Consider the following 12722-nt stretch of genomic DNA (forward strand, 5'->3'; position numbering starts at 1 on the left):
GGGTTTTTTTTCAGCACTTCTGACCTACTTCCATACATGCCTATAGTAGAATTACATAACGTGTGCTTTTACAGAGGAGTGAAGAAAAGGACAGTGTGAAACAGATTTCACTCCCTCAGAGGGGCCCGACACACCCATGACTCTGATAGTTCCAGACTTCTCTGGACAGTCTGGACTCTGCTGTATTTTTATCATTGCGGGAAATAAATGTACTGATACACATGTGTGATATTAGTGCATTACATAATCCAATGCAATGCATTGGATTCAATGAAAAAACTAATTTGCAAGATGAAAATGTGCTTTTTAGCTTACACATAAATGACACAGCCCTCTCTCATAATGCATAACATTAATCATATATGGTATGAACACACAAATACAAGTTACTTTATGTGCATGCAGTGGCACCACATTTTGCAACCAGAAGGCTGGTACCACAGCTTTATAGACATCTGACAAAATAGTTGAGCTTATTTATTGCCAGCTCTTTCTTAAAAATAAATTTCTTTGCACGAAGGACTAAAACCACTGCTCTGAAGACTTTCACTCAACAAGGAGTGGTGTGGTAGTGGGGTAGAATTGAATATTTTTTTTCCTCTCGCTCCAAGTGATGGTCTGATGGTATCCAGAGATGCTACTTTCCTGCCCAGAAACTCTGGACAGCTTGGCTTTGTTTACAGCAACCAGGTACCCAAACCAGGACATTTCGTTTGATTCAACCAGCATATTCCAGCCCTCAATATATTATTTTTGTGGAAATGAATTAAAAAAAATGCCCATATACATTATGTACTGCATATGATTATCATAACTTTGCTCCAATACCATGTTAAGTATTACATTAAAGCAGACAGGTAAACTCCTGCAGTCCAGTACATTATGTACTTACTAGACAACGCTGGTGCTCCGTAACTGCAGTTGAAGGGGCCCTCAGATTTGTGACTTATGTACATAAGTCTACGTTTCTTTTTCTGACGGAAATTGTTCCAGGGAAAGTGTCTCTAAATTTAGATAAGCGTTGTGCTCGAAACCTGAGGTCACGAGGTGTAACCTCATGATTCCACTTATCACTCACACCAACTGTCGCCTGGAGCCAGATAGTTAAAGCTGTCAGCTCACTGCGCCCAACTAAGCACTTAAGTGTTGAAAAGTGGACTATAATGAACACTATTATATTCACTACACTTTTATAACACTACAAATTTACAAATGTGTATTTTACACATGCCAAGACTCTTTAAATAAATGGCTCTTATTTTGTAGATCTTGACTTTTAATGGACATCTGGACAGAGAGGCATATCTCCTTAGAATAACAACAAGAGAAAATAGTTGTAGGAGGATCATTTATTGACAAGTGCAACCATCCTCTGAACATATCCATCAACTCTCTTGGAGTGTACGCTGTATCAAAGCAATAAATATGGACGATATAAAATCATGCCAGCATTACATGCCGTCAGTTTAACATTTACAAATAAAAATCGTAGCAGTCAGCTAAATGGGCTGCCAGGTAGAAACTTAAGGCAAGGCGGTCTTCTTCTTCTTGCAGGGATGAATATATGCTCCTTTTAGCTGATCGTATGACCTGCAATACAGAAAAAAAAAAAAAAGTTCAGAAACTCACACGTTTACACATGAAAATGATTTTGTAGCAGGTCAGTCAGACGATTTGTGTACCTTTGTTAAAGAGACTTCTGGATGTTATTCAGGATGTCACCGTAGACAAAGTTGAACAGTTGTTCCTTTGACTTGGTTCCATCTAGCTGCACTGTAGTAACATAAAAACACATTTAAAATCAACACGATTATACTTCACCTTTAAATATCAATACAAGATGCAGGCAAAAACACCACATTACGAGAAACAAACTGCAGACACACTTACACACGTCAACACCTGATGTCTCCATGATGTTCTTGTGTTTCAAATACATGGGCCAGACGTGACCATCGAACAGGCCGGGGGGGTCTGGCACCGTGTAGTTCCTAGAGCTGCAGGAGAAACACCAATTACGTAAGAAGGTCATGAGACAGAAGACAAGACTACAAATACTTGTTAATAACAGTGTGAACACTGAAGCACTTACCACCTCCTCTTTTTGCATTCTTCATACGGGATGGAAATAAAGTAACGTTGGTTCAGCACGTCGATCAAAGGTCTGCAAAGGTAAAGACAAGTTAAATTCCAGCTTGAGGATCCCATTTCCTGTTTTTTTCCCCCCATAGTAATAGTACTGGTAGTAGTAATATAGTATAGTGATAGTAAAAAGCACATGTACTTACTCGTAGGTGTAAAGCAGGAAGCCCTCCACAATAAGGATGTGAGTCTCCTCCTCCTTATTGTCGGACTTTGGAACAATTTCCGTATCCAGGGTGTTATTAACGCCATGAGACTTTTCAAACTTGACCGGGTTCTCCAACCATGCGTAGATCGTACTCATCATGGCGTCCATGTCCAGAGCAGTAATGACTGAAGGGTAAAGTGGGTAGGAAGAACGGAAGGGGTAGGAAAAAAAAAAAATGTATAGAAAATTGCATAGAGCAATTGAGAAAACACATGTTAAGTATCCATGTTAGGTTATTTTGCATGCAGATTACAAATGAGTAAATACGTTACAGTGGGAACACACACACACACACATACGCACCACAAATAAACATACACAGACAAACACACACGCACACAAACCCTTCCATAAAAACCCAGGCTTACCATCATACTGCTTAAAGCCATCTTCAACTTCAATCTGATCTTGGGGCTGAAACATACATTGATAAGATGTACCCAGGTACATTCGACTAGTGCTACACGCTGCTATATGGAAGTCTCAGATAGCGTTTGTTTTTTTAACACACTAGCTTTAACTTTATCTAGTAACATAAGCAGCATAGTATAAACACCTCACCAACTTGTTACTCAGAGCAATCCCCTTGGCTAACTATATTCAATATTTCAAAAAGAGTGATAAGTATATGTGGCTCACCTTGAAGAAGTCATCCTGATGTACCACACAACAGTTGGGCAGATTCTTGATCAGTCTGTTGGTGAGGGTGGTTTTCCCTCCATTGGTTACGCTGTGTGGAACAAAAGGCATGAAGGGCAAATGAATGGTGGATGATGCAACCTATGCAGCAGTTGTACGGCTGCAAAGTTAATGATTAGATCATCACAGAAAACACCACATGGTATCATGAACGTCCACTTCATAGTGCAGTTACACATTTAACGTGTAATTAATGGTAATTACATGACATCCTATGAATTAACACTCATTTTAAAAAAGAGCTCAGTCTAAATAACATTGGCTGCAGAAGCTTAACTCGGATTTTTTCGGATATTGCATTTAAAATGAAAGGGTGGGTCAACCGGGTATAAGGCGGGTTTGCTCTTCTCCATGCTCCAGCTTATCGCTGTTATTAATTGAAGCTATGCTGACATAGAGAGCCGTGCATGTTTACACAAACAACAGAAAGAAAAATGTGACATATTTGGATTTTGAACAACTTCAACAGCAGAACAAAAAACGGAAGCAACCATTTTGCGGATGTCATGACCGCCTTCTCCACGTGTTCCGGGCTTTTACGGCCTAGCAGCCACGTTAGCCGGCTATCTTAGCTCCCCCACCTCCCCCTCCCCAACACCGGGGCCCATTCATCGGGTCTGCACTCACCCGCCGATGCCGATGATGTACTTCATGATTTTTTTTTGGAGCTCGTCAAAAAAGGAGAGGAAAGTCGTTGGTAGTTCAAAACGTCAATAGACCGGTTCGGGAAGAACAATGATCAGACGGGAAGAAAGCTTGAAAAAGAGAAGGTTGCAACAGGAAACGTCAACTACTTGATTCCTCCATGGTACTTGAGTTCAGTGAGTTAAGCGAAGAGCGGAGAGACGGGGTGTCGCTCGGACGCGGTCTTCCACCGAGAGAGAGCCTCAGTTCACTGTCACTACTACACATACTGAAGACCGCGGCGTGATTGGCTATTTAAACGCCTCGAGCGCCATGGAAAATCCGGAATAACCAATCACGGGCCAGTGTAACCGCAGACCCCACGTTACCCCCGCCCCCCTCTTCCTTTCAACTTTTTTTTTTTTTATTGTTCAAAAACTGAATTTACAAACAGTGAGACAATCATTATAATTATATAATTTTTCATCATTTAGAATGAAAAAACACCACATGAGACATAAAACATTTACACAGACACAATGTATGAAAAAAATAAAATAGATTAAGTTGAATAAAACATAAAATATCCATAAAATACATAAAAAGATTGTCTAAGCAATTGTTGGTTTTTATGACATTCCATTGGTCAGACCATTTTCTAGTAATACATAGAAATCTTTGGCACATTTGGATTTTATTTCTTTCCAACAACAACACAAACAAAACTCAGCATTTTTGCCGTCATTTGGCGGTGACGGTATGTAACTAAGCATATTTATGAAAGCCCTATACTACTTATACTACTATTACCTGAATCGTGCCACTTTTTTGTTACTTAATGGATCTATTTTCAAAAATTTCAACACCAAATTAACGGTTTACTCGGTTACATTTAGTAGTTATGTTGCAGATTAAAGGATAATTTCACAATTTTTCAATTTTGTCAATTTAGCTTTTAAAATACAATAATACATTGCTATAGTACACTATATGATGTAGTTTAAATTAGCTCCACCTTGACCAATAACAGTAAAATGCCATATAACCTCCACATGAATGCATCAGAATTAACAATTCAATAGTATAATATTTTACACTCACAGGGGATCATGAACATTTCACTGATAAGTACTTATATACTTTTACTTTAAGATCCTGAATGCACAAATTTTATTTGTAATCAAGTATTTTCACATTGTAGTACTGCTGCTTTTACTTTAGGGCTGCAACTAACGATTATTTTCATTAATGATTAATCTGTCAATTATTTTCTTGATTAATCAATTAGCTTGATCCATAAAACGTCAGAAAGTGGTGAAAAATGTCAATCACTGTTTCCCAGAGCCCAAGGTGACGTCCACAAATATCTACTTTTGTCCCGACCAACAGTCCACAACCCAAAGATATTTTGTTTATTATCACAGAGGACTAAAGAAACCGGAAAATATTCATATTTGAGAAGCCTGAATCAGAGAATTTGGACATTTTCTTCTTAAAAATGGTTCAAAACTATTAATCGATTATCAAAATAGTGGATGATTAACTTTTGTTTATTGGACTGTATACTTTTATTACACTTTTCCCCACACTGCATTTAAGTGGCAAATATTCTTAAATAATATTTGACTTTGTTACTTTGCAGTTACTTTAGTTTAGCTCATCGAGTAGTAGACGTCCACCTTGGCCATACTTAATTAACATACTGCTTCCATGTTAACACATCAATCATTTACGGTCATTTAAGCTAAGCAAATAAATTCTAACCCTTACTAGATATGATTATGACTTTGAGACTTTGAGTTTGATTTTAGCATTTTTACACTGTGTTAGTGCTACTTTACTCAAGGAAAGCGTAAAAGAATGTAAATTACCAGTTTTACAATCACTGAATCTATGATGAATATAATGATATGTTGACTAAAATAGATTAGAGCCTTGTTGACCACACAAGATCAAATATTTTCTGTAATTAAACATATAAAACATTAATAATGTAGGAAAACACCTCAAAATGTACACATAAGATAGTAAAAAAGAAAGTTATGTAAGACAGTGTGTGCATTCGAACATCAGATATTTGCAGTTCATTGTTAATAGCACTGAACTCATATATTGGGCCTCTTTGTACTACTGGTGCCCTAACAGACACATGTTAACTATACAAGGATACATCACAGACATAGTGCAAATGACTTTCTCCCCCTATATTAATTTTCTGTTTTACACATGTCAGTGTACAGATTATATAAGACAAGGTTGCCTGTGCTGCCATAGGAAATTCTGAGAAAACAGTTTATAATAGATGTCAGGGCAACAAAATAACAAATGATAGGGGCATAACATTTCGTAACATCTCTGTGGTGTTTATTTCATCAGCCTGCCGCTGACCTCTCTTTGTTTTGTTTAGAAACTTCTCCAACGACTCCATGACACAGTTTCCTGAGGTTACACCAAAATATTACTTATGTTGGGGTTTACACCCTCGAGAACCTCAACTATGAAGAGGAAATCGCCGACTCGCCAAGTGTGGGATTCAATTCAGCTTGTGAGATTTCTATTCATAGCTTGACTCAGCTTCACTCTGCCAATTTGGAAACTGAGATTTTCCTGAATTTCTTGAAACCATATATAACTATATACTGCGAAAAAGCTATTACATTCAAGGGTTAAGTCAAGTCTAATGTTTCAAGGGGGTCAAGCTGAGATAAATAAACTTCTCCACTTCTACTAATACTCTAATAGTGGTTAGTGAGATTGATGATATTGGTCTCCAAGCCAGATGAACACTTTCCAACAAATTCTTGGTTCTCATTTGACTACCATGTTATGTAATGACACTAACATCACCTTCAATATGTGACCAGGAGATTCTTGGTACTGAAAGTGTAACATGAAGGTCTTATCACATTTTTCATGTGATTACTAGATTTGGTGAAGAAGACCTTTTCTGCGAATCCCTGTTTTTGTTCAGGCCCATGATGTGATGGTTTCTTTTTAAATGGTAAATGGACTGTACTTGTAAAGCGCCTTTCTAGTCTTTCGACCACTCACAGCGTTTTTTACGCTACGAGTCACATTCACCCATTCACACACATTCATATGCTGATGGCAGGGATACCATGCAATGTCCCAACCTTCCCATCAGAGGGAATATAATCATTCACACACATTCACACACTGATGGCACAACCATCAGGAGCAACTTAGGGTTCAGTATCTTGCCTAAGGACACTTAGACATGCGGACTAGAGGAGCCGGTAATTGAATCGCCCATCTTCCAATTAATGGACAGCATGCATTGTCTGCGTCACGCCTGCTGCTCTTCAGGAAGTCACTGAATGAAATATCCTCTGATTTCATTCATTCAAGATATTAGTGTCAAATTTGACTTTTTTTACTCTACAACCTACAGTAATACCGGGGTTAGGGTTGGGGTTGTGGTAGGGTTAGAGTTAGGGTTAGGGTTTGGAGTTTGAAGTTATCTCGATGACTCCCCCTGCTTCGTCCGTAGACTGGGTAGTTGAAACAGGGAGCCAAAGGCAATGCACTGGTCAACGCTGCTCAATATCCACCCCCAAGTCCATTACAAGTAAAAGTCATGCATTCAAAATGTTAGGGTTAGGGTACTTGTTATGCAGCAGAATGGTTCCTGTTAGTGTTAGTGTTAGTGTTTAATCTATAACAATTTATCAGATTTTCAGAACATGATCATATGTTTTGTATGTGAAATGTTAATCTGCAAAGTCTATGGCTGTCAGGAAAATGAAGTGGAGTACAAGTATAAAGTAGCATAACATCAAAATGGCCCAAGTCAAGTGTAAATACTCAGAATTGTACTCACTAACTGAACATGAGTAAGTGTAAAAATCAACACAGCGCCAGTTTATTGAAGTAATAATAAAACATTGTATGGCATTTTTCAAACACAGTGTAGCTCAAATCATATGATCAAAAGATAAATAAACCTAAGCATTTCGGCTTTTGCGTCAGTTTTGTCAGAACTACTTTGAGGCATTTATACAGAATGCCACAGAAAGTGTGTAACAGTTTTTACACAGAAAAACTGTTACACACTTTCAGTAGTGGGTGTGGAGGTCAGAGCATAAATCTGCTTCCTTTTGCTAAATTTATATCTTGTTGGACGCCCTTATGATGGCAAATACTTACATAATAACTTCATGTTACATTAACGTTTCTAATGACACTTCCGTGTTGCTGAAGCAGCAGTCTGTCTCACTCCTTGTTTAATCCTTAGTTCACGTACTTAAATACATAAGCTGAGATTTAGTGATGAACAATCAGCCGTGATTGGTTTTGTAGGTGAGATTTTTGTCAGTGTTTGCTGACATGAGCCTAACAAGACCTGTACTGCTGAATCAGCTGAAAAGCAAATACTGTACTGTCCCACATATGAATGTCTCATAAACCTGAGAGATACTGCGGGGTCTGTGAACATACTTCAATGACTGTACACTGTGTTCTTTTCTGCACTTTTTCTCCCTCTCCCACTCTCTCTCTCTTACTCACTGTCTGGCTGTCACATTTCACCTCAGATTTCCAGTAGTCACATTTGTGTCATCCTGCAATTTTCACATTTAATCTGATTGTTTTTCCATAAATGCCAGATTTTCTGCATGACTTCAGTTTGTTCACAGTGCATTCAGGAAATCTACTATCCAATCTTGCAGTGTGATACAGTTAGCGGATCATCAACACAGGGAGAGTTTATGCAAGTGCTGATTCGAATATAGAACTTGTGTTTCTCTAGTGGATGTGTTAGTGACAGAGCAGAGAGTTAATACGGTTTAATAGTTACTGCACATTTTGTTCTGCTCTTATTGTTGAATGAGAGTACCCAAACACCTGACTGCCATCTGCTGGCTGTGGTAGGTTCTCCTTTTGGAAAGCTGTGTTCCTCCTTTGCCTGTGTTCTTCACTTTCAGGTCTCTATTTAGACCAAAAGACAGGAAGAGAAACAGATATCCACATACACCCTGTTCTGTATGCTTCCTGTTGTTGTCTGGATTTTTAAAACTCACCTTTGTCTTTCACTATGGTAAGAAAAACAAAACAAACAAGTCAAATCAACTTTATTTATATAGCCCAAAATCAAAATCACAGATGTGCCTCAAAGGCCTTACAATCTTCACAACATATGATACCCTCTATCCTTAGACCATCAGTTTGGATAACTCTTTAATTGGTAAAAAAGAAAGGAAAGCATCTCAGGGAGAGCAACGGAGGGGGGATATTGTACTATTTTGGACATTTTTTGCTGGGGCCGATCATTTTCAGCAGTAAGTGGAGAAGATGAAGACATCCAGAGAGAGATGTAGCTCTCTAAAGTGAATGGGGTTCAGATTTGAGGATAGAAAGTACAGATTAGTTTAAGTTGCTGTTTGGATTTATTGGAAAAAGTATAGTAATTTAATAATAAATCCATCTAAGGCTCTTTTTTCTGCTTTTTGAGCCAGTCTTGTAGGGATAGATGAATTGTTTTTTTGTTTTTTTGTCACATGCATTTACAAAGGACAGCATGTGTTTGGAGTCCCAGGAAATGGGAGTAACTCCGATGCATATAATGTGATAATGTGTTACTTTTTCCCAGAAATTTGTGACTGCAGTAAACAAACACATACTACAGTAAACATACATGGAACAGAAAAAAATAAGATCTACAGTGGAAAAAAACAGGTCTTAACTTTGGTAAATTTACTATGAATGAGGAATTTGTCAAGATAAATAAATGAATAACATAGTACTTAGATTTGTTCATGGCAAAGACAAACTAAACAATACATGTTCAAAATAAAAATTTAACTCTAAAAGGACATAACCACTACTAAAAACACTGACATCAGACAAAAAGTAATGTCCATAAGAGAAGATCCAAAACAAGTGAAAACTGATATTTTCAGCTCCTGACAGAAAGAGTTGTGAGGTCATGAAATTTTCTGTAGAAAGTGGAAATGCTGGTAGTATTATTGGCTTTACAATGGGGAGAGGAGAATAAACCTGGAAATATTTTAACATGTTCTGATTGTGTTTCGGTTGTCAAGAGCCTGAGATGCTTTTATTTCAGTTGTCAAGATAATATATTCAGTGTTAAAGGTGCATTCACAGTATGTTTATACTTGTTCCTACTCATCTACCTCTTTAAGGGGAATGAGGTGCTAAACAAGCTCTGCACAGTTTGGCAAGAGGTCAGAGGTCAAGAGAATTATTTGGAGAAAAGCAAAGTGGCAAGAGTAGTTAGATGATGGGAAAAATTTTTGTACAGCTTTAGTTTATCAAAGTTTATCAAGCACTTCGAAAGCACTTAGAAATGTAAGCAAGTAAACCAATTAAGGCTTAAACAGAGTAAGACTTGGTCATTCTGAATAAAGTAAGACAGTAGAAAAGGATCCAACAGGTTTAACACTGTCAGGTTAAAGAGTGTTGTACATGTACGTCACGGATTGGAGTATGAATGAATTTTTAGGTCCTGACACTTTTTAATGGCTTTTTGACTTCTGGTAAAGACTGCTTTACAAGACATTAAAGTTTACAATGCAGCACACAAAGTAGTCCAGATAATCTAATAATAAAAAGCAACAAAAGCAGTAATCATGTAGTAATCGTGATACAAGGTTTTCTTCCTGAACTCTGAATGCATTTGCTAAATAAGTTGCTAATTTGAAGGTCTCTTTTTCAAACAAAAATTTCAGATGATGTGAGTCATTCATATCCAGTTTGTATCATTCATATCACTCAACAAAAGATCACAACATTCCCAGTATAAAGGGCAGTAGAAAACAAAATGATGACAAAAACAAATAATGACTTCTTTTCAATTTCTCCCAGATCAAAACTGGACAGATCTGACTTTATTCTTTAAAAGCTGCGTACCACCCTGGTTCAACATGAAGAGACACTCAGATCTATTCTGCACACAGACAGACTGCTTTTTCTTTGATAGATGATATTTTCATTTAAATATAAATAATATATATTAATATTTCATTAAAATATTAATTTTTAATTTCCCAATATGTAGCTTTGGTTTACTCCAGATCTCATTTGCTCTGTTTAACATTAGAGATACAATATCAGCCTAATCCAGTTTAAAGGACAGGTTCACAACTTTTCAAGTCTGTCTTATACTGACTATTAGAGAATTCCTTCATAATGCACTTGTAATGTAAGTGAAGGGAGGCAAAATCCAGAAGCCTCCTTCTGTACAAAAATGCATTTAAAAGTTTATCTGAAGCTACGATATAAAGCTTCAGCATCCAAAAGAGTCAAATCAAGTAGATATCTTTCAATGTTACAGTCTTTTTAGTGCTGCAGTCCCTTTTTTTTCTTATTATACTTCCATTGCAGCTCAGCAGTGAAACACAAAGAGAGAATTTGATGTTAAAAAGACTGTAAATGAGGCAGATATCCACTTGATATGACTAACTCAGACAGCTGAAGCCTCATATAAGCTTCTTATAAACTTTTAAATGCATTTTTACACAAAATGACTGTGTGGACACACTGTGGATTTTTTTGGCCTCCATCACTTACATTGACAGCACATTTGAAGGGGATCTTTTAATATCCAGTACGAACAGGAAGAATGATTACAGCAAGGAAAACCTGTTTTGGTGTTCTTATGGGCACCTGATTGAAAAATTGTGAACCTATCCTTTAAAGAGTTGATCTTCAAACCCATAAATACTACATGTATCATACAAATTCCTTATTCAGGGCCAATTTTGTTGTTTATTCCATTTAAATACTGTAGTCTTTTGGCTCATCTTTTACTTATTGTCCATGTCTATCTAACTGGGCCACACTCTAGTAGTCCAGTGGGTGGCGGTAATACACCTTTAACCTGGATTGCCACCACTAATTTTCTGAGAGCAAAATTGGCAATGCAGTAAATAGTTAAAGGGGGGCATCAAGGAGAGTATCCAGCAAAAGTGGTGTTGGATACTGCTTGGGAAAGGGGACTAGGGAAAAAGAAGAAAGATTGTTTTATTTTCAATATAAGTAAAGAGGTGGAAGTAGGAGTGGCTCCTCTAATACACTGGTCAGTTGTACCACGATGGATACCACCCACACCAGAAATAGACTTCAGTATATCAGAAAGCATAAGAACACATGGGAGTACTGTATATCTGGGCATGGTAAAGGAAAGGCTAAAAAACAACTGGGAACATTATCTCCAGATTTATACAGACAAGAGCCCAAGATTCCAAAACTGGAAGATCAGGCTTTGACTTTTACATCCCAGACCTTGAAACTGATGGCTCTCTGATGGAGTTTCAGTGTATACAGCAGAGCTAATAGCTATAATGTGGGCACTGCAGTGGGTAGAGGAGGCCAGGCTGAGGAGGGCAGTCATATGCTTAGACTCAAGAAAGAAAACAAGTTAGGGACCTGACCGGACCTTGTGGTGGAGTTGTTGGTTCTGTTGTATAAAATTGAACATGCCGGTGGCTCGGTTGGGTTTTCTTTGGGTACCAGCCCATGTTGGGGTAGAAGGGAATGAGGCAGCAGACATGGTGGCTAAAAGGGCACTGAAGAGAAACATTGATCTGAGTGTATGCAATGTGAATGTAGATCTATCATCAAGGAAAACATAACAGCTGTGTGGCAGGAACAGTGGGAAAATGAAAAGAAGGGCTGTCATTACTTGTTGATACAAAAGAGTTTAAAGACTGAGCGTTGTTATCTTGACAACGTGAGAAGGCACACTGCCATTATGACCAGACTAAGTATAGGACACCGTGGATCAGCATGGGACCGAGTGAAGATAGGCAAGCATGAGGATGGACTGTATGGAAACTGCAGAAAACAACAAATATTGTAAACATCTACTTATGGAATCTATCTTATATGAAAAGCAAAGAGCACAGCTATAAGGGTGGATTATTGTAATGTGGGACACTACCAAATGTGGGACACCTAAGCTCAAATGCATCTATTTCTTCTTCTAACAAATGCTAATGAAAAGGACTGCCATTAAATTAAACCTGGGGTGTTGTAATTAAAGTCACATGACTCCACACATGTGATGCTA

General features: G+C 37.8%; 1 protein-coding gene across 2 annotated transcripts; it reads right to left on the reverse strand.

Moving 5' to 3' along the window:
• Positions 1–1334: 1334 nt before the first annotated feature.
• On the reverse strand, positions 1335–3965 carry mibp2 (muscle-specific beta 1 integrin binding protein 2). 2 transcript variants are annotated; one of them, XM_044354089.1, is made up of 8 exons: positions 3677–3965; positions 2990–3080; positions 2719–2764; positions 2289–2475; positions 2093–2164; positions 1891–1997; positions 1683–1773; positions 1335–1590 (listed from the first exon to the last, which is right to left on the reverse strand). In XM_044354089.1, the coding sequence occupies exons 1-7, from the start codon at positions 3700–3702 to the stop codon at positions 1688–1690; spliced, it is 615 nt and encodes a 204-aa protein (XP_044210024.1). In that variant the 5' UTR covers positions 3703–3965; the 3' UTR covers positions 1335–1590; positions 1683–1687. The 2 variants fall into 2 exon arrangements, with proteins under 2 accessions (XP_044210024.1, XP_044210033.1); XM_044354098.1 differs by lacking the exons at positions 2719–2764; positions 3677–3965.
• Between the last annotated feature and the right edge of the window lie 8757 nt (positions 3966–12722).

The sequence above is a fragment of the Thunnus albacares genome, chromosome 1 (assembly GCF_914725855.1).
Source record: "Thunnus albacares chromosome 1, fThuAlb1.1, whole genome shotgun sequence".
Taxonomy (NCBI): domain Eukaryota; kingdom Metazoa; phylum Chordata; class Actinopteri; order Scombriformes; family Scombridae; genus Thunnus; species Thunnus albacares.